This window comes from Triturus cristatus, chromosome 5_2 (genome assembly GCF_964204655.1).
Source record: "Triturus cristatus chromosome 5_2, aTriCri1.1, whole genome shotgun sequence".
Taxonomy (NCBI): Eukaryota; Metazoa; Chordata; class Amphibia; order Caudata; family Salamandridae; genus Triturus; species Triturus cristatus.
Genome location: NC_140588.1, coordinates 908,092,225 through 908,113,000, shown reverse-complemented (window position 1 = coordinate 908,113,000; position 20,776 = coordinate 908,092,225). Strand labels below are relative to the sequence as shown.

The window sequence follows — 20,776 nt, the reverse complement described above, 5'->3', positions numbered from 1 at the left end:
GAATTTAACTTGTTAACGGCAGCCATGAAAGGGGGGGGGGGTGCAAGCGGACAATGGGACATTGACTGAGGCTATTCAGACATTGCATGACCTACACAAGAAAATGGTCAATGAGGGGTGGGGGTACCTCTGATGGGTGGTTCAAGGGCTGGTTCGAATGAGTGCCATCCTGGATGCTGGGGTTGTTCAAGGTCTTGTTGCCTCTGGTTGTAATGTTACTCTTCGTGTGTCTTATTTTTCAGTAATAATAGCATGCTGCAAGAGGATGACAGCTAACATGGGAGGAGCATTTATTTTTTTTGTTTAAATATCTTTATTGGTCTTTTCAAAAAATGTCCATTTTCTCATGGTACATAACATAACAAAGCCTCAAAAATAAAAAAAGATCAGTGTTTTCAAGTACTTATTGCATTTTTGCGTCAATACTGTTGCGGGTAAACTACTCAAACTACAGCAGATCGTATTACAATGCCTTACAACACACAAACATTTCATCAAGTGGCTATCTCTCTTAACGTCTTCTCTATCATCAGACCTACATATCTCCCCACATTGCTTAATCGCCCGTGGAGAGAGAGGAGTGCAACCAAATGAAAAGAAAAGGAGAGAAAAAGGTGCCAGTATCACATAATGACATTGCCTATAGCATTAAGGCCACCCTTATCTGATCGTCTTGGAAGTGACAAATGTTGATAACAGTCTTCCGTGGCCAGTACAACAGGCCGATGAGGGAGTTGTGCCAGAGGAAAAGAGAGAGGATAAAAGCAGATAATGGGAGGAGCATTTATGGTTAGAGAGAAAGCTAAGGATGTCAGGGGACATAGGAGTGAGTATGAGGTGATCCCCTAGAAGATGGGAAATTAGGAGAGGTAGTTAGAAATTCAACTAGAGAGGGGAATGATACACGGAAGAAAGATATGCATCATATAAAGACCCACACAGATCTAAGACCTGAGAACCCCATGGGAATCTTTCAGGTTAGAAATAGTTTTAGGCCCCTGCAAGTAACACAGGTCTGTGCACAGAAGTAGAGACTTGATGAAACACCATGTATTCAGCAGAAATAGGACAGGTCACATCACACATTAAAGGTCAGGACATTTCTTGTGTTAGTTTGTTGAGCGTATGAACACAAATTAGATCATATCTTCCTCAAGACTCAGGAAACCAGACAGAACATCAGTAATTAGTGCAGATGTCACAGAAATAGGTCACCACCATCCCCATCTGCTAGAAAGACAAGCTGAGGAGCGCCAATCACATTAAAGCATGTTACCTTTCTAGATGTACTGTGGACACAGAAACACCTCTTGATTAAGCACGTACACAGGATGGAACACTAGATGTGCATCCTGCCTTTTGGACAAAATGACGCACATGCCTGCTTCTGCTGAAACTGCTGCTGAAACACTTAAACCTTAGATAGCTTGGTGAGGGAAACCATATGTAAAAGGTAAGATAGATTGGCCCAATCAGCATTAAGCAAGATATAACCACTCACTGTGCATTTATATAAATATATATTTAATATGCCTAAATTCCAAGAACAGAAGCCCCCAATGGGGGTTTCCGCTAATATTGCGCGGCCAACATGGCCCGCATACATGCGTTTCCCTTTCAAAGAAATTGCTACATCGTCAATGTTATCTTGTATGTTGCTTACGCAAATGATGAACTTTTGACCCTTTCTGTTGCATTTTCTAGGTATAAATACTGCTGTTTTTGATCTGTATTCTGGACATCAGACTCATCTTCACGGAGGTGACTGATTTCCCCTGCAGTGACTGGTCTTCCCTGCAGTATTCTAGTAAAACCTATATTGCTTTGTCAAATGTATCTTGGTATTTCTTTAACAGGTTTTCCATCCAACAATGTTTCTTCATCTTCGCCACATGAGAGGGTATCAATTCTTGATAGGAAGAGAAGGTCTCTGGAGTCCCCTACTCCATCTTCTGGTGTGCCTGCTCTGACGACGGCTGCAGAAGTGCAGGAAATGATTGAGACAGCAGTTTCCGGGACAGCAGCATTGAAGTTCAAAAACACATCCTGAGTGCAAGGGAATCCAAGACTAGGGGCTTGTTCTTCATTCTCAGATGTAGAGGACCCCATTTGAAAGGGCTCAGGGCTGTGACGTTTACTTATCTGAAGAAACAGCCAGCGTTCTCGCATCCATCTGCCCCAGCAGTCCTGAATCATAGAAAAGTAAAAGGAACAAGAGTTACACGAAAAAGAAAGGAGAGGGAGGTCACAAAAACAAAGGAAAGGAAAGACAAACAAAGGTCTACAACGAAAAGGAGGAGAAAAAGGGTAAAGACCAGGAAATAAAAAGTGAAGGAGAAATGTGGAGAAGGAGGAAGGTGGAGAATGGAAGGGGTAGAGCGACAAGGAATGTGGAAGCAGAGCAGCAAGACAGGGGAGAGGAGCAAGGGGCACGAGACAGCAGAGAGATGAAATGCAGAATGTAGAGAAAGAAGCATGAGACAGCTGAGAGATATGGCGCAGACAGGAGGATGAAGCAGGAGATAGCAGAGAGATGCAAAGCAAGGAGGACAACGACAATTATCTGGTCCTAGGGGGCAACTTACCAACCAGTGTGCACTTAGTTAGCTATTTTCTCTATGCCCAGCACCATAGTTCACCTGGGCATATTGGGTGAACTTTTGTATGATGGTATTTCAACTCGGGTGAAATGGTGGTTCAAGTGCACCTGGGTCTATATGGCTTGTGAGACACGTGGGGCAAATAGGGGGAATCCACTGTGACTGAGCCCACCAAAACTCCACACCCCTGGCAGGTGACGGGAATCTAGGTCAGAACCTATAAGTAAGGCAATTATCTGAAAGTCTTAACTCACAATCCGCGAGTAAGATGTCTCAAATTTCTAAGACATAGTTATACTTTAGTCTTCATTGATTACGTTCATTATACTTACCTACACATTCTTTTGTTTTGAGGGCTGTCCCATACTGCATAACCTAAGGAGAGAGGAAAATACACTGAAGAATTTGCTGTTTACAGGACCACGACCCGCTGTGTGCATGGATAACTCCTTTAGGACTTTTTTTTCCCTTCCCGTGTAAATTTTGAGTTTATTTCTTTATGGGTGGAAAAGTTCACTCTTATATTTAGATTTAGAGCTTAAATAAACTGTCACCATTCGCCAACAAGAGCCGCCTCCTAATCCTTATTCCCGTCTGTCCCGCCACACCCCAGTACTTCCTCTTCAAGCAAATACATTAAGAGGGAGGAGGTACCGGAAGTATTGGAGTACATCAGAGAGAATCTGGAGTTCCCTCCATTCGCCCCTTCTGAAAGTGTGGAAGGCCTTTTTACACATTATGATAAAGAAACTTCTTTTGTCATGCCTTTGCACAAGATGATTAAGGACATTATATTTGGTCAGTGTAAGAGGTGGGCCACATTAATATGCAACACTGACAAGAAAAAAGTGCTGATCTTTGGCAACTACCCCTTTCCCTGGAATGACACATGATGGCCCACGGGACTCCATCCCACTCCCACACGGACAGACCTGGCCTTCAACCTTAGCATCATCCTGAACAGCAAACTCACCATGAAACGACAGATCAACACAGTTTTCTCCATCTGCTTCCATGATCTCTGCATGCTCCGAAGAATCTTCAAATGGCTCCCCATCATCACTTGCAAAACAGTCACGCAAGCCTTAATCACCAGCCGGCTGGACTACGGCAATGCACTATATGCAAGAACCATTTCTGAACTCATGAGAAGGCTCCACCCGATACAGAACTCAGCAGCCAGACTGATCCTCAACCTGCCCAAATGGACCCACGTCACCCCACACCTGAAGAACCTCCACTGGCTCCCTGTCCACAAAAGATGCCAATTTAAGATATTGACACATGCCTACAAAGCCGTCCACGACCAAGGACCAGCATACATGAACCACCACCTGAACTTCCACCTACCATCCACAAACCTTTGCTCCACCTCCTTTTCCCAGTTGCCACACATCTGCAGTAGCCTCAGAAGAGGCCGTTTATTCTCCCACCTTGCCGCCAAGTCCTGGAACGGCCTTCCCCTCCACACATCACCCTTGCTGGCGGACTTCAGGAAGAAACTCAAGACTTGGCTTTTCGACTGAGCCCAGCAACCCAGCACCTGGATACCCTCACATGTGATAAGCTGCACTTTACAAATACCGATTGATTGATTGCACAGATTTCTACAGAAACTGTATTTCCTGGAGGACTTGGAGGATGGGTTTCCTCATAAGTTGAAGGTGAATGCTATATTGGCCATTCTTAAAGGTTGAACCTTCATAAATCCTGAGGGCTGTTCACCAAAGGATGCCATAGACAAGAAGGTGGATAACACAGGGAAGACGACATTTTCTGTGAATAATATATCTCCCAAAGCTGGTACTTTTTTGGCTTATGTGGCACAGTGCCTTATTTAAGACTTTGAAAATATGGTAGTGGCAATTCAGGAGGGCACTGACTGCTCCTACCTCCTAGTTGCAATAGAGTAAGAGGCAAAGTTTCTGGTCAATATCTCCTCAGGTTTCCTGAGATCTAATTCAAAGACAGCTGGTTCAGTGGTTTTGACAAGGAGAAATCTCGGGAAGAGAGATTGGAAAGCAGATGCGTCAGAGACTTCAGTGCTGCTGAGGATTTCTTTTGACAGAAACAGGTTATTTGGGGACCAGATGGATTCCATGATTACAATGACTTATAAGGACAGGAAACACACCTTACCCGATAAAGGTTAAATCTTTGGGATCTCAATAGTCTTGGGGGTCAATATTTTTATGGGTCTCCAAAGAAGGATTCAAGATACTCCTCCTATCATTGGAAGAAGTTTCAACCTAACAAGTGTGTGGCCAAGAAAGATTCAGCAAACCAGGCTGTAACTTCGAGGTGGAAGTCCTAACAAGTGCCATTATTTGTGCAACCCATAGGTAGTGGATGGAAGGATCTAAGCCTTTCTCCAGGCTTGGTATAAAATCATTTAGAAGAAGTGGGCTTTGAACATAATCAGGAGAGGCTACCACATAGACTTCTTAAAATCTCCTCCAGACTCGGGCCTCATCCATTCTCCTGTCCTCAGAGATCCAATCAAGTGCAGAGCACTGTGGGAAGGTGTTTGTGATTAATGGGACAAGTGAGTCATTGTACAGGTACCCCGAATCAGTTCAGAAGTCCAGAATTGGACTTAAGGAAAGTAAATTCCTGGGTTGGAAGCATCCACTTCGATATAGTGACTCTACAAACATTCATCCTCATGATAAACAGCCAGGACTTTCTAACCTCTATAAACTTTCAAGATGCTTAGCTGCATGTTCAGATCCAGAGGAGCATTAAATATTCTTGCGTTTGCAGTGGAAGACATTCACTTTCAGTTCAGGGTTCTGCCCTTTGGACTGAAAGTGTCCCCCAAGAGTATTCACGAAGGTGTTGGCACCTGTGGTGGCTCTGCTGCATCAGTGGAGAATCTTCCTTCATCATTACCTGGATAATTGGTTGATCCACGCAGCATCAAGAGTCCTGTCAGAACAACAGACGGAAGCTGTACTGGCAGTATTTCAGGAAAATGGTTTCTTCGTAATTTGGTAAATGTTGCACTTGGGGCCATCACAGGACTGGTGCTTTATTGGAACATGATTTTGGACAGATGTAGGTTTGGTAACCCTGCCTGAAGAGAGGACATTCAAGATTTAGTCTTATATTCTGAGGTTCCCATCCCAGTCAGCTCCAACTGCAACAAATTACATTTCCACAGGGTTTTATGAGATATATCCTGACCTATTGGCGCCTAGTGTCTCAGGATCTGTCCCTAAGGGTCCTGGAGTCCGAGGTAGTGAGATGGGATCTGGCCTTATGGTTGGACTCTCAGAATCTGTTCCTGTATCACCGTTCTCTCCTTAGGGTATTACAATGGATGCCAGCCTAACAAGGTGGGGGGCACAACTAGGGCACCATCTACGTTTAGGGGCTTTGGTCGCTTCCTCATAATCACAGGCCCTCCCAATTGGGAGAGACCTGGAGGCTGTTAGTCTGGATCTGATGGACCTTTTTCACTTTTTGGCAGGTAAGATGGTTCTGGTCAGGCCAGACAACAATTTAACAGCAAAATCAGATGTCGACAGACAGGGGCAAGAGACAAACTCTGTTGTCTTGGGCAAAATAGTGGACCAGATTTTTACATGAGCAAAGAGTAATATAACGCCAGTCTCAGCAGTCCACATTCAGGGTATCTGCAACACGACTGTGGACAACCTGAGCAGTAATATTCTGAATACTCTGGATTTTTGCTTCCATCCCCGAATGTTTTCTCTGATATCTCAGTCTTGGGGTCAACCAGTGATCGATTTATTTGCATCCAGTCAAAATGCTCAGGTGGAGAAGGTTCAGTCTGATGGGGAAAGAGGAAAAGGCCTTTGGAGCGGATGCTCTGTTCTGCCGGTATCCTTGGGGTCTTCTTTAGACCTTTCCTCCAATTCTCCCAATACTCAAGTATTTTATCAAAGTGAAGAGAGAGAGAAGGCCTTAGTGGTTTTATAGCTCCAGCTTGGCCCCACTCGAGATGGTTTCCTCTACTGATATCAATGAATGAATCACAAGGGATCCTTTTCCCCACAGTTACCCCTACCCTGACTTTTCGAAGTTTACATCAGGAGGCCCTGTTGAGGCTCAGATTAGCAGCCTGGAGGTTGAAAGGTTAGGAATGACAAATAAGAGTTTTGTCAGATGAGTTAGCTTCTACTTGTCAGGCATCAAGAAGAGCACCAGCTTTGAAACTGTATTCCAGATATTAGGGATCCTTTAGTAGATGGTGTGTTTCAAACCATTTGGCTCCTTAGAATTTGTATCTTTCTCATGTCCTTGCCTTCCTGCAGAATGAGTTACAGTTAGATCGCACAGTTCCCAAAATAAAAATTCAGTGTGAAGCCATTCAAGCCTTTGGGGGTTCCTAGAGAAACCTTTCTGAAGAGGAGGGTTTGGTGCAACATTTGTTTAAAGGATTTAGCAATACCCACACTTTATCCCCTCTGGTGCTTCCTGCTAAGGATGTTTTGCTCATTTTAGATGCATTAAAAGATCCACCTCTTGAACCTTTGGAGTCTGAAGACGTTAAGATCTTGACTCTTAAAATCTTCCTTGTCGTACATCTATTTTGTATGATATTTGAAGGTAGACTCATTCTCAGTCCTGAACCTTCCTTTGTATGAAAGGTCAATTCTTCTTTTCCTAAGGAGAGGAATTCATTTTTCCTGAATTCTTTCCATCTCTGAAATCAGAGACAAACTTCATAATCTTGATGTTAAAAGACCAGACTGAGCACTCCAAGCTGCAGCAAAATCACAGAAGCAGACTGGCTCAACACCCTCAACATGGATCAACCTAGCCCCACAGACAACCTCGACAAGGACATCAACAACTTCAACAACTGGATCAAGAACTGTAAGGACTCCCTCACACCCATCAAACCCATCAAGCATAGTAGATCAAACCATCAGACCAGCTGGTACAGAGAAGACCTCAAGGACAATAAACAACACTGTAAACATTTAGACTGGAGAGCCAGCCACAACACCATAGACAGAACTACCTAAAAGGTTGCACTCAGACTCTATTACCAGCAAATAAGAGACACCAAGAAAAAATCACTAGTGGTTGTGCATCAAAGGAAGCTCTGACAGCTACAAGGAGATTTTCTCGATTGTTAAGGATTTCACCTCATCCTTAGCCACCGTCAACATCACTGCCTCCCAGCACCTCTGTGACAGCCTATCCAACTTCTTCCACAGCAAAATCACAAACATTTACACCAACTTCGCACATCAACCCAATCACAGAGAACTTGTTGCTAACCTACCCACCACCAACAAAGACAGCCACTTTAAAAAATGGACACCCATCACCAGAAAGAACAAGGTGGCAATCATGTGCACCATCCAATAAGGGGCTTTAACGGACCCATGCCCCATTACACCTACAACCTAGCAACATCACCAATCAGCACCACCCTGACCCACATTATCAACACCTCCATCACGTCTACCACTTTTCTGAATGAAACTGAAACTTGCAGAAATCAACGCCATCCTCAAGAAGTCCACAGCTGACCCGATTCAACTGAGCAACTCCCGACCCATCTTGCTGCTCCCCTATCCAGCCAAAGTGATTGATAAGGCCATCAACAAGCAACGTGCAACCCATCTCGAACTTCACCATCTAGACAACACTCAATCAGGATTCAGAAAGAACCACAGCACCAAAATAGCACTCATTGGGGCCCCTAACTACTTTCGAATCATCCAGCACCAAGGAGAAACAATGGACCTCGTCCTGCTTAACCTCTCCACAGCCTTCAACACTGTCTCCCATAACACCCTCATCCGAAAACTTCACAAGATTGGCATACAAGGATCTGCTCTCAAATGGATCTGTTCCTTCCTCATCGGAGGAACTCAAAGGGTCAGGCTGTCACCCTTCACTTCAGAGACCAAGAGATTGATATGCAGAGTCCCACCGGGCTCGTTCCTCAGCCCCACCCATTTCAACATATACATGACACTATTCGCCAACATCATCCGATCACAAGACATCACCGCCATCTCCTACGCCGATGACACCAAACTCATCCTATCCCTAATGGACAAGAAAACCACCATCAGAACCAACTTCACCAACTGCATGACCATGGCAGCAGACTGGATGCGAACCAACTGCCTGCAGCCCAGCTCCGACAAGACAGAAGTACTGGTCTTTGGCAACAAGACCTCCCCGTGGAACTCCACCTGGTGGCAGTCGGAGCTAGGACCAACACCCACAGACCATCCAAGAAATCTAGGGATAATCCTAGATGACAAGCTCAACATGAATAATCAAATCAACGCAGTGTGCACCTCCTGCTTCCACATCCTACGCACGCTACTAAAGATCTTCAAATGGTTGCCTCAGAGCACCTGAAGTACCTTCACACAAGAACTAATCATCAGCAGGCTGGATAAGGCAACACTCTCTATGGTCGTAATCTCCAAACAACTCCTACACATTCTCCACACTATCCAGAACCCCGCTGAAAGACTCATACTTGACCTGCCATGAGGGACACGCATCACATCGCACCTCAAGAAGCTTCACAGGCTCCCCATTCACAAGCACAGCCAATTTTAACTTCTCAAACATGCATACAAAGTCCTACACAACACAGGACCAGAATACCTGAACAGTCGTATACACATTCACCAATTCACCAGACACCTATGCTCTTCCTCACTCTCCCTTGCACACATTCCCAGCATCCAGAAAAAAGCAAAACTGAAGATTGAGCATTCTACTGCATTGCACCTAAGACATGGAAAGACCTCCTTCAACACATCAGAGCCTCCGTCTCACTTCTTGAGTTCAGCAAGAAGCTGAAGGCCTAGCTCTTCACATAAGCACCTTGGGCGCCTCACAACTACACACTTGCCCAAGCATACGAATACCCTCTGAGGTGATTAGTTCACTATACAAATCAATATAGCATAACATAACACATAATTTATTTGGAGATCGTTTTTTCCTTTAGAGTTTAATTTTGGTCTGGTGTTTATTCGCCTTAGACTATACAGCTGTGAGCCAGTCATCATCTCTTGGAGTTCAGGATAGGTCTATAAGAGGCGCATCAGCTACTCTTATGAAAGGTAGAGGGACATGTATTAATCATTACAGGATTATGCAAGCCAGGGTGGTGCGACCAGTGCCATGGCACTGGGCACGGATTTCAGGGGGCGCCGTGTTTTTAAACATATTGTGGATGTAAAAGCACCTGCTGCAGCTTCTTTGCCTCCAACAATTTCCATTCAACAAAAGAAGTCAAGATGACTGGTGATTAATGGGTCTGCTGGAAAGAGATCGGAGTTTTGTCAAGTGGAATTTTTGACGCATCACAAGATAGTGCAGAATGTAAATATGCCTGCTGCAAAGAATGTCCACCATGCAGATCACAGAAGGGCATATAATGTAAATAGTTCAGTGTGTTACTGTTTTTGTCACAGGGATCCTTATGTTTCTTGCAGTTTATGATTTAAAATCCTGACATAGAACTGTGACCTATTAACTGTCGTCAAAGAACTGCGTATAGACTTTAAGATATAGATTAGAACATTATGTTTTCTTACCAGATCTTTCATTATCCTAATGTCACAAAAAGAGTTAATTTGAGTAGAAATCAATTCTTATGATTAAAGTGAGTTTGTGCTTCTCCAGACCAAGCACTCTTAGACCACACTGCCTACCAGAATGGATGACATGTGACTCCTACAGCTTGTAGTCGTCTGTCTTATGTAACATTTCCTATACACTGATTCACACACATGAATGGAGACTTAAGGAGCACTGTTCTAGGGTGGTACGGAATCTGTAGCGAAGCCAGGAGGTCATTGGAGGCGCCAACAAACACTGCTGCACTGGGCGCCGCCAGCGCGAAAGCCGGCCCTGATGCAAGAGATGAATTTAAATGATATTTTTGGTTCCAGAGACCGGTCCTCTATGGAGTGAATAGAGGAATGATGTACTTCTGCAAAGCGAATTATTAATTAGAGTTTTGGTTTAAACATGCAACCTCAGTTGTCTTGGAATGCTCTGGTACATCGCATAATGTCACGAATTGAAGTGAGGGGGATGAGGAGGTAAATACTGGTAATTAGGGTTATAACCTACTTTGCGTATGAGACACCAATATTTTTTAGAGAAGTGCATTTTGCATTTCCACATAGCAAATCCCATCGCGCAGCGCTATATGGTGAAACCAATCAGATATAACCCATGTTATTTCACCGGTATGATTTTTTAGCAAATTACAATTATCACCGGTATGTTCTGTTTATGTTACCTATTGGCACACTGCCACACCGCCTAAGTGGGCTCCATTGTGTGCTGCTGCACGCCCGATGCGTAAGAGGCTGTCGCTGGCCACAGACGTGACCGGAGAGCAGTACTATAAATGAATTTGGAGAAGGCATTCCCTGCCGCTGGGCCCGCGCATGCGCATCCAGGGTGCACGGCAGAGAAATGCCATAATGGACAGGTCTGCCATGGCAGGCGGCGGGCAGGGGCTGCGAGCGGAGGCATGCGAACCCGGGGCACCCCTGATCCGTGGCGGGGCAGCTCTGTGAACCGCCGTCGCCCGTGCTCTTGTGCCCTTCACCCTCCCGCCCTTGTTGTCCATCCTCCAGCATGCACCGACCGCTGACTCAGCAGCAGCCGCACGCCAACGGGATCACCACAGTGCCTGACTCGACGGGTGAGTGCAGCCGCGAAGGACGTGGCTCAGAGCGGGGTATCAGTGCACGTAAAGCAGCCCCGTGAGATCTCACGCATCCGCCGGGAGATGTCATTCACGTGCACGTTATCCCCACTACGCGTTTGTTTACACTCATTGTGTGTCCCCTCCCCCCGGCAGTCACTGCCTCCCCCCCCCTGTGCACCACGGAGAAGTGTCACTGCGACTGCCTCACGAGACCCCGGGCACAGCCAGGCGTCCTGTCCTATCTGTTCTAACCCCGTATGCCCCCCAACTCTTCTTAGCCCCCCCTGACACCGACGTCCTTGGGGTGTGTGACTGACAGCCAGAATGCCATATGCGCGTTAAGGGATCTCGTGCATGTGCCATCCATATGCAGACGCCCAGAGTGTTGGCACCGTTTGTCCTCCAGTGTAAGCTCTGCCATTCCGTGCAGCATTAGGGATGCGACGGAGTCTGAATCATTCTTCTGCATTCGTGCCCTCTGCACAGTCACATGCCTGTGTGCCAACTCTGCCAGCCGCTGACCCCTCTCTGTTTACACTACGCGTTCGGTCCCTGGTGCAGCCTGCGCAGGTGACTGAGAACCACCGATGCTAGCATTGTTCTCCACCTGTGCCATATCAGACCTCATACCCAGGTGCGACGCCCATTCAGTGTGTATGCCAGGCTGTCCCCGCTGCTGACCTCTGTCTGTTTACAGCTGGTGCACCCGGGCACATCGTGGGCAGGTGGGACGAAGCATGAGAGCAGACAGAAGGAATCTATGCACCCGTGCCATGTCGATGCAACGCTTGTCCTCCCGCCGACCATTGTCTGTTTGCACCTGTGTCCTCCGTGACAAGCACGCGCCGTCAGTTAGTGCAGCATGGGGGGAGGGGGGAAGGGGGTCTGATCCCGCATCACATGCCGTCTGTGTGCCGAGCAATGTGCATAAACGTGTGTATTCTATATGCCGAGTGCTCGTCGTTTCTGAACCTGTCTGTTTACATTGTGTGACTCCCGCGTACCTTGTGTGCAGGTGGCACCGAGAGCAGAGGAAAGCACGGGTGTGTACCTGTGCACACGAGATCTGATGTAGAGCTAGGACATGTAATGCGCATCGGCATACAGAGCTCTCCCCTACAGTGAACCCTGTCTTTGTGCACCCTCTGTCCTCCAGCACGGTGCCAGCCAGTGCAGCATGGGGCTGTGAAAGAGTCCCACTGACAGACCCGAGCTATGCATCCGCCCTGTGGGATTTGATTGCATGCACGCATAGGCGCCCTGTGCATGCACGCGCTCTCACCACCACTGCTGATTCCACCCCCCTGGCACCTTTCTCCTACACCAGACAAGGTGACACTGGGTAGCATTGAGGGATGTCTCCGAGCCTTGCCTATAGCATCTTCCATATATACTAGATAGTACCTCTGCTGTGAGAGAACTCGCTGTAGAGGTGTGCACCCTATGCTGCAGACGCACACACATACTCCCCAATGATGCCCCATTTGTTTTCGCCGCCTTTGTCGCAGAGCAGTAGTAGTGAGGGGTGTCTCTGATCCTTGACAGTTGCATTATTCTATGCTTACTAGATGGTACCTCTACCTTGACAGATCTTATGTAGATGCATGCACCCTATGCCGGATGTATGCACATAACTGTACCGTGCTTCTCCCATTCTGTTTGAACCTCCTCTCTCCAAAGGCAGTGGCAGGCAGGGGTGTCTCTGAGCATAGCCAGCAGTATTCTTCCATACATACTAAATAGTACCCTTGCATTGAGAGATCTCTTGTAGAGCATGCACCATAAGTAGTATGCACACACAGACTCCCAGAGCTGGCCCCATTCTGCTTGAATCTTCTTTCTCTCTGGGCAGTGGCAGGCAGGGGTGTCTCTGAGCTTAGCCAGCAGTATTCTTCCATACATACTAAATGGTACCCTTGCATTGAGAGATCTCTTGTAGAGCATGCACCATAGGTAGTATGCACACACAGACTCCCCAGAGCTACTCCCATTCTGTTTGAACCTCCTTTCTCCCCGGGCAGTGGCAGGCAGGGGTGTCTCTGAGCATAGCCAGGAGTATTCTTCCATACATACTAAAAGATAGAGATCTCATGTAGAACATGCACCATAAGCAATATGCACACTGTGTACTCCCCAGAGCTGGCCCCTTCTGTTTACCCCATCTTTCTCCCAGTACAGCAGCAGGCAGGGGGGGTCCCTGAGCTTAGCCAGTAGCGTACTCCCCAGAGCTACTCCCATTCTGTCTGCATGTAAACAGACCAAGGGCAACCCTGGATGCCCACGAGAACCAGGGTCATTGAATTATATTCCAACAATAGTCCTTTAGGACTCATTTATGTTCTACTTTAATCTTATTTCAAAACAAGTGTGTGTAGACTCAATTCTATTAGTCAGAAGAAAGGTACAGCGCACCTGCTTATTTTAAAAGAAGTAAACTTGTTGTCTAGGAATAATATAAAGCTCATAAATTGCAAAATACTGTACTAAGATTTGTTAGCACAGACGACGCAATGCTCAAAGTGTGAACAAAAATAAATAGCACGATACATCGCAAGACACTGAATAATCCCTGGGTTTCTCCTGATTTTGAAAAACAGAAATTTGTTGAGATCCTGTCTGTGTTTGTCTAGTTTCTCCCAGCATATTCTAGGATGCTAAATGCACTCTAAGGAAGTGATGTCGGTGTTTCAACGTGGGAGTCATTTGTCAGGTCTCATCGGGACGAATGTCATCTGACTTACGTTCCTAAAATAGAAAAATACTTGTCGTTATTTCCTGTACCGCGACTTAATTTTCACTAAATGTAGACAAAATGGCCCATACTACAACTCACCCCAAGTTGTGTGGACTTAAGGGCCCACAATGTGTGACCCACTCATGGCCAACAATAAAAGGAAGGTAACCAAAATTGTATCATAAGGAATATCCCTACACAGCTGCACACCCAGTGCGTCATCCTTGGTGAACCCTAGAGCAGACGGGTGATATCCAACTACAAAAGATATCCTTGGTGTATCTACAGCCACCCGACCATGAGTACCTAGGTCTATCAAGTGGTAACTACTAAGTCTCTTCGTGGTTCCTTAAGGTCATATACATAACACAATGTGTAACACCTCAGTGAATTGTTCCCTATTGCAATATCCATCTAGGTGGTGTGTCTTTTCCCTGGCTGTGATGGACAGGAAAACAGGTCATTTCACCGTCCACCCTAAATAGGGCGAGTGGTCTAGTTCCATTCCTATGACGCCCCCTACTCCACTGGTCCCTGCAGGAAGCTCTCAATTGACAGAGCCCTCAGGCGCTCTATCGAGAGAAAGCTTTGGGTCTGCCAGTTTCTAGATGAAATGAGTGGACTGAGAGTTTGGCATCAGATACTCACTTGCGTTTCTGATGAAGAACCTTGTCCGTCAAACTCTAAATCAGGACGTAAAATATTATTGGGAGGAGTTATCATTGAAAAATATTCCTAGGAGTGATAGACTGATAGCAAAAATTAAAAGGTTTTAAGAATGGTGATCAAACCACATGATAATAAGCAATTGGTTAAGTATGGATGAGACCAATAACTAGAAGTTTGAAACTAGCAAGGGAGTTGAAAATAAAAGAATCAGAAATGATTTGTTAACAAATTAGAGAAAATTCATTAGTCGCAAAGCTATGCCAGAGAACGGTTTACAGGGGTTTTCTTGAACTTCACCTTCACATTGGCTTAATCAGGACCAGCGTTCTTCAAATAAAGAGAAAACAACATTTTCAATCCTTACCACACATTGTGCAATGTTGTACTACAATTTTATAATACAAGGAAATAACTGTGGTAAATTATATCCAAGTGTCCGTTTAAAGTGGTCAGGCGTCACAAGATTATATTTCATTAACTGTAATGATGGAAATGTATAGCTATGTGTAGCCTTTCCTCAAATAACAAATATAAGGTTTTGACACCTCAAAACATTTCATCCTCCTTACCTGAGGGTTACTAGGCTTCTTACTGTGGCGTTAGTGGGCACTGTGCTTCTGAAGAAGGTAGATGCGGGGTGAAGCAAGTTCATCTGTGTGATTGGTGGCATCAGCCCAACATTAGGATTGTAGTTTTGTAATCTTTGAGTTTATGGCTGGTGGGGCCAGTCCAGGCCTTTCTTGTCTTGATGCCTTTCGGCTACATTGAAGAATGGACCCTCCTCCCTCAGGACGCTCAAATATGTTTTATTGTTGTTGGCATGTGATTGCAGGTGGAGGTTGCTGAGTCTTAGGAGGTCCATGAAGGTGTGTGTTGTCCCGTTGTTGGCATGTGATTGCAGGTGGAGGCTGCTGAGTCTTAGGAGGTCCATGAAGGTGTGTGTTGTCCCGTTGTTGGCATGTGATTGCAGGTGGAGGTTTCTGGGTCTTGGGAGGTCCATGAAGGTGTGTGTTGTTCCGTTGTTGGCATGTGATTGCAAGTGGAGGTTGCTGGGTCTTAGGGGGTCCAGGAAGGTGTGTGTTGTCCCGTTGTTGGCATGGGATTGCAGGTGGAGGCTGCTGAGTCTTAGGAGGTCCAGGAAGGTGTGTGTTGCCCTGTTGTTAGCATGTGATTGCAGGTGGAGGTTGCTGAGTCTTAGGAGGTCCATGAAGGTGTGTGTTGTCACCTCAAAACATTTCATCCTCCTTACCTGAGGGTTACTAGGCTTCTTACTGTGGCGTTAGTGGGCACTGTGCTTCTGAAGAAGGTAGATGCGGGGTGAAGCAAGTTCATCTGTGTGATTGGTGGCATCAGCCGAACATTAGGATTGTAGTTTTGTAATCTTTGAGTTTATGGCTGGTGGGGCCAGTCCAGGCCTTTCTTGTCTTGATGCCTTTCGGCTACATTCAAGAATGGACCCTTCTCCCTCAGGACGCTCAAGTATGTTTTATTGTTGTTGGCATGTGATTGCAGGTGGAGGTTGCTGAGTCTTAGGAGGTCCATGAAGGTGTGTGTTGTCCCGTTGTTGGCATGTGATTGCAGGTGGAGGTTGCTGGGTCTTAGGGGGTCCATGAAGGTGTGTGTTCTGTTGTTGGCATGTGATTGCAGGTGGAGGTTGCTGGGTCTTAGGGGGTCCAGGAAGGTGTGTGTTGTCCCGTTGTTGGCATGGGATTGCAGGTGGAGGCTGCTGAGTCTTAGGAGGTCCAGGAAGGTGTGTGTTGCCCCGTTGTTAGCATGTGATTGCAGGTGGAGGTTGCTGAGTCTTAGGAGGTCCATGAAGGTGTGTGTTGTCCCATTGTTGGGCTGTGATTACAGGTGGAGGTTTCTGGGTCTTAGGAGGTCCATGAAGGTGTTTGTTGTCCCGTTGCTGGCATGTGATTGCAGGTGGAGGTTGCTGAGTCTTAGGAGGTCCATGAAGGTGTGTGTTGTCCCGTTGTTGGCATGTGATTGCAGGTGGAGGCTGCTGAGTCTTAGGAGGTGCATGAAGGTGTGTGTTGTCCCGTTGTTGGCATGTGATTGCAGGTGGAGGTTTCTGGGTCTTGGGAGGTCCATGAAGGTGTGTGTTGTTCCGTTGTTGGCATGTGATTGCAAGTGGAGGTTGCTGAGTCTTAGGAGGTCCATGAAGGTGTGTGTTGTCCCGTTGTTGGCATGTGATTGCAGGTGGAGGTTTCTGGGTCTTAGGAGGTCCGTGAAGATGTGTGTTGTCCCGTTGTTGGCATTTGATTGCAAGTGGAGGTTGCTGGGTCTTAGGGGGTCCATGAAGGTGTGTGTTGTCCCGTTGTTGGCATGTAATTGCAGGTGGAGGTTGTTGAGTCTTAGGACGTCCATGAAGGTGTGTGTTGAAACGTTGTTGACATGTGATTGCAGGTGGAGGTTTCTGGGTCTTAGGAGGTCCATGAAGGAGTGTGTTGTCCCGTTGTTGGCATGTGATTGCAAGTGGAGGTTGCTGGGTCTTAGGGGGTACATGAAGGTGTGTGTTGTCCCGTTGTTGGTATGTGTTTGCAGGTGGAGGTTGCTGGGTCTTAGGAGGTCCATGAAGGTGTGTGTTGTCCCGTTGTTGGCATGTGATTGCAGGGGGAGGATTCTGGGTCTTAGGAGGTCCATGAAGGTGTTTGTTGTCCCATTGTTGGCTTGTGATTGCAGGTGGAAGTTGCTGAGTCTTAGGAGGTCCATGAAGGTGTGACGTAGATGTGGAATAGGGGATGGAGGGCTTTGGGGACCCCTGGTGGCCATACTGGAGGAGGAGCCCTGGTCTCACATGTCTAACCTTTTGGCTGTAAGTGACTGAAGGGTTATTTGTTGAGTGTATGTCAATCTGAAGGCATGATAGGCACTAAGACAAACAAGTATTGGCAAAGCCAGTAAGTTTTGCCTATGCAAGATCTATTGGCTTTGTCAATGTTTTTTTGTAAATGTTGCACAGCAATGTTAGATGCTGTGCTAAATAGCTTAAAGTGAAAAAAGCGATACAACGTGGCCAGACCGCGCCATAGCTTTTTTTTAATTTACTTTAAGCTATGCATGCACAAAAAAGTTACAGTTATTTTCCCTGTACTTAACATGCAGTTTATATTCTTGAACAAATGCCCATTGCAGTTACTAATGTGTCAAGGTAGTCTAGGTAGAACACGGCGCATGGAGAAGCTGTGGCGTTACAGCCAGAGCTGCTGACGTTAGAGCTGGGGGACCAGGTTCAAGTTTCGGTACCAGCTCAACATACTGTGATTCTGGGCAAATCACTTAATCTCCCTGTGCCTATGAAAAGTAATGTGTCCTTGTGTAATGTAACTGTCGGTCATGTAAACCACTCCAAGTCCTTCCAGTGGACATCGATCCATATATAAAATAAGGTGTGATGGAGGTAGGAGGGAGGCAACTAGTGACGGGTTTGGAAAGGGGCATACAGTGAAGGGAGCAAGATGGTGGGATGGACAGGCCAGTAACAAATTGAGTAGGGGCATGCGGGGAAGGGACATGCAGCCACGGACGTGAGATGGTGGTATGGGCGGGCAAGCAGAATGCGGACGTTGAAAAGTTTAAAAAAAAATTAAGTATGGTGCAAGTGCGTGGCTAATGGAAGGACACTGGCTGCCGGTAGCACACTGGCCGCCGAAAGAACAATGGCCGCTGGAAGCGGTACTTGGTCCAAGCTCCACAGCAAGGATGAAGACATAAAGCTGAGCAGGAAGCTGGAGGGAGGAGGAGGCTCTGACCAACAGGAAGAAAGAAAATCAGAGTGAAGTGGGAGCCAACCAATGGTTAGTAAACGTAAGTAATGGGTGGGCTCAACCTTTTAAGATTTGTTTTCCTTGCAAGAGATATCGGAAGCTCAGTGCAATCGCAGTGTAGGCAGAATTTAAAAATAAAGATGGTGTATGCAGACCAGTGAGAATGTGAAGCAAGCAGAACAAACAAGTCATTATTGGTTTAGGAAAGAGAGCAGTGGCTGTGGTTTGACTGGAAGGCTCTGAACCATTAATGGGCATGTCTAGTGGCATAGCCAGGGGGGCTGCCCTCAGTGGTACGAGGTTTGGGTCTGGCGGCCCTCCACCCCTCCTCTTACCTGCAGCCGCACGGGCGGCAAATGCAGGAATTGTTCTTCGTTGAGCCAGCACCCCGCTCTTACGCCCGCCGTGGGGCAGCAAAGGCTGGGACCGCCATGGGCGGCAAAAGGCCTAGCTACTCCAATGGGCCTGGCCCAAGATGTGTGCTAGTGACTAGGGTTGGTATAGGGGGAATTCTGGTCACAGTAGACCATGGAAAGATCTAGGAGCATGGACGTGCTGAGGGAGCCCAGGCCTGCAGCTTCTTGGTAGTCGTCACAGACTTTATGCAGCTCAGTTTTAGTTTGTTGTGGAATCGAGGCCGAATTAGTTTGTGTCTAAGATTTCATTGTTTTCTAAGATGGCTTGTACTGCACATCAGCGAAGAAAGTACTTTTTCTAGATTCTAGAGTTCCATGGGAGACATGCAATGGGGAGAGTCAAGGAGCATTTTTTTAGGAAGAGGTTGATCAGTAAGTGCTTCAGGGCTCCAGAGACTGGTCCTGTTGGGAGGAGTGGTCTTTCACACCTGCAAGTAGCGTTGGCCGGTAAGTTTTGGAGGGGGGCGGATGGGCGCACACACGCACACAGACACATAACACTCACAGCCATGCATTCACACGCGCGCGCACGCACAATCACATCCATTCACAACACTCTTAACCAAACATTCATACATACAAGCACGCACGCACCAAAGATTAATTTAAAAGAAAATAACTTACCTGCAGCCAGCTCTGCCTCGGAAGTTCCAGGAGGCTTGGGACTGCTGCCTTCCCTCATTGGCTGACCCAAGGTCAGCCAATGAGGGAAGGAATCAGTCCCAACGTCATCACAGGGTGGGATGGGGTCTGTGAGGCTGCTGACCCCACCCCACTCTGTGATGAAGTGTCACTGATTTACACTCGACCCTGGGCACTTCAGGGCTTACAACTGAAGCACCCAGGTGCAAGGCAATCAGTGACGCTACCCCTCATCACTGAGGGGAGGGCCTCAGGGACCTTTGCTGAGCTGAGGAGGTCACACCCACAGGAGCTGTGACTTTCTCAGCCCAGCAAAGTTCAGCTCAGGCAGCCTGGAGCCTGTGCATTTAACGCATGTCTGGCTCCTGGCTGCCTGACCGGAAATGAACAGTGTCTGTCAGGCTGACCATTGTTCAGCCTGACAGACACTGTTCGTGAGGGGCAAAAGGTGGTGGGGCGTGGCCCCTCAGCCCCAATGGACCGGCTGCGTCTGTTTAGTAGCGTGGATAGGGGCCTTGAGACCCTCACGGGTGACTAGTTGTGCTTATCAAATACTGATTAACTGATTCATAGGGGGTCTGTGCCTCGGATGCTGCTGTGAATGCCTCAGGGCAGAGGCTTTCCGAGCGCTTGCAAAGCATGCTGCTTCCCTTGGTACCCCATTCAGCTGCTGCCAGGCTGTGCGGCTTGGGGAGACATGGCCGAGCTCAAGTGATGGACAAGTGCTATAATTCCAGTGAGTGTGGTATTATGCTCAGCCGGGTACCCTGTGCATGGCCAGCTCTTCCCATTACTGACCCCATTCTGTGTCATCACCTCCATGCTGTGGAGCATTGGGAGATGCAGCCGAGCTCCAGTGCCATGTACAGTACCATGTACAGTACCTGGGCACTGTGGCATCTTTTACTACACCGCTGAGAGCCGAAATCTTATATTATACCTCACTTTTGATATCTTGTACTTAACCTCTGACCTTTGACATCTTGTACTGTACCTCTGCACTTTGGTATATTTTACCATACTTGTACCCTTTGGCTTCCTGTACTATAACTCTGACCTTTGGCATCGGGTGCTGTACCTCTTCGCTTTCGTATTTTGCACTAAAACTCTGACCTTTGGCATCTTGAATTGTATCCCAGCCCTTTAGTATCTTGTACTATAACTAATGATTTTGGCAACTTGGGCTATGCAATTGGCGTCTTATGGTGTGCACCTCTGCCTTTTGGCACCTTGGACTGTATCTCTGGCCTTTGGCATCTTGTACT

The 20,776-nt window shown here is 46.9% G+C and overlaps 1 protein-coding gene and 1 long non-coding RNA gene across 5 annotated transcripts in view; one reads left to right on the top strand and one right to left on the bottom strand.

The window, feature by feature from the left end:
- Positions 1-305: 305 nt before the first annotated feature.
- Positions 306-12,238, bottom strand: LOC146829412 (uncharacterized). Its single transcript, XR_014962240.1, has 3 exons — positions 11,965-12,238; positions 2,933-2,975; positions 306-2,187 (listed from the first exon to the last, which is right to left on the bottom strand). It is a non-coding gene; the product is annotated as an uncharacterized LOC146829412 (long non-coding RNA).
- Positions 11,018-20,776, top strand: part of TMEM255A (transmembrane protein 255A) — a 280,465-nt gene continuing 270,706 nt past the window's right edge. For 2 of the 4 annotated variants that reach the window (XM_085608098.1, XM_085608097.1), the window contains exon 1: positions 11,018-11,277. In XM_085608098.1, the coding sequence (XP_085464224.1) occupies positions 11,211-11,277 (67 nt within the window). In that variant the 5' untranslated portion in view covers positions 11,018-11,210. The remainder of the gene's footprint in view (positions 11,278-20,776) is intronic. The other 2 variants (XM_085608100.1, XM_085608099.1) reach the window with 1 other exon arrangement.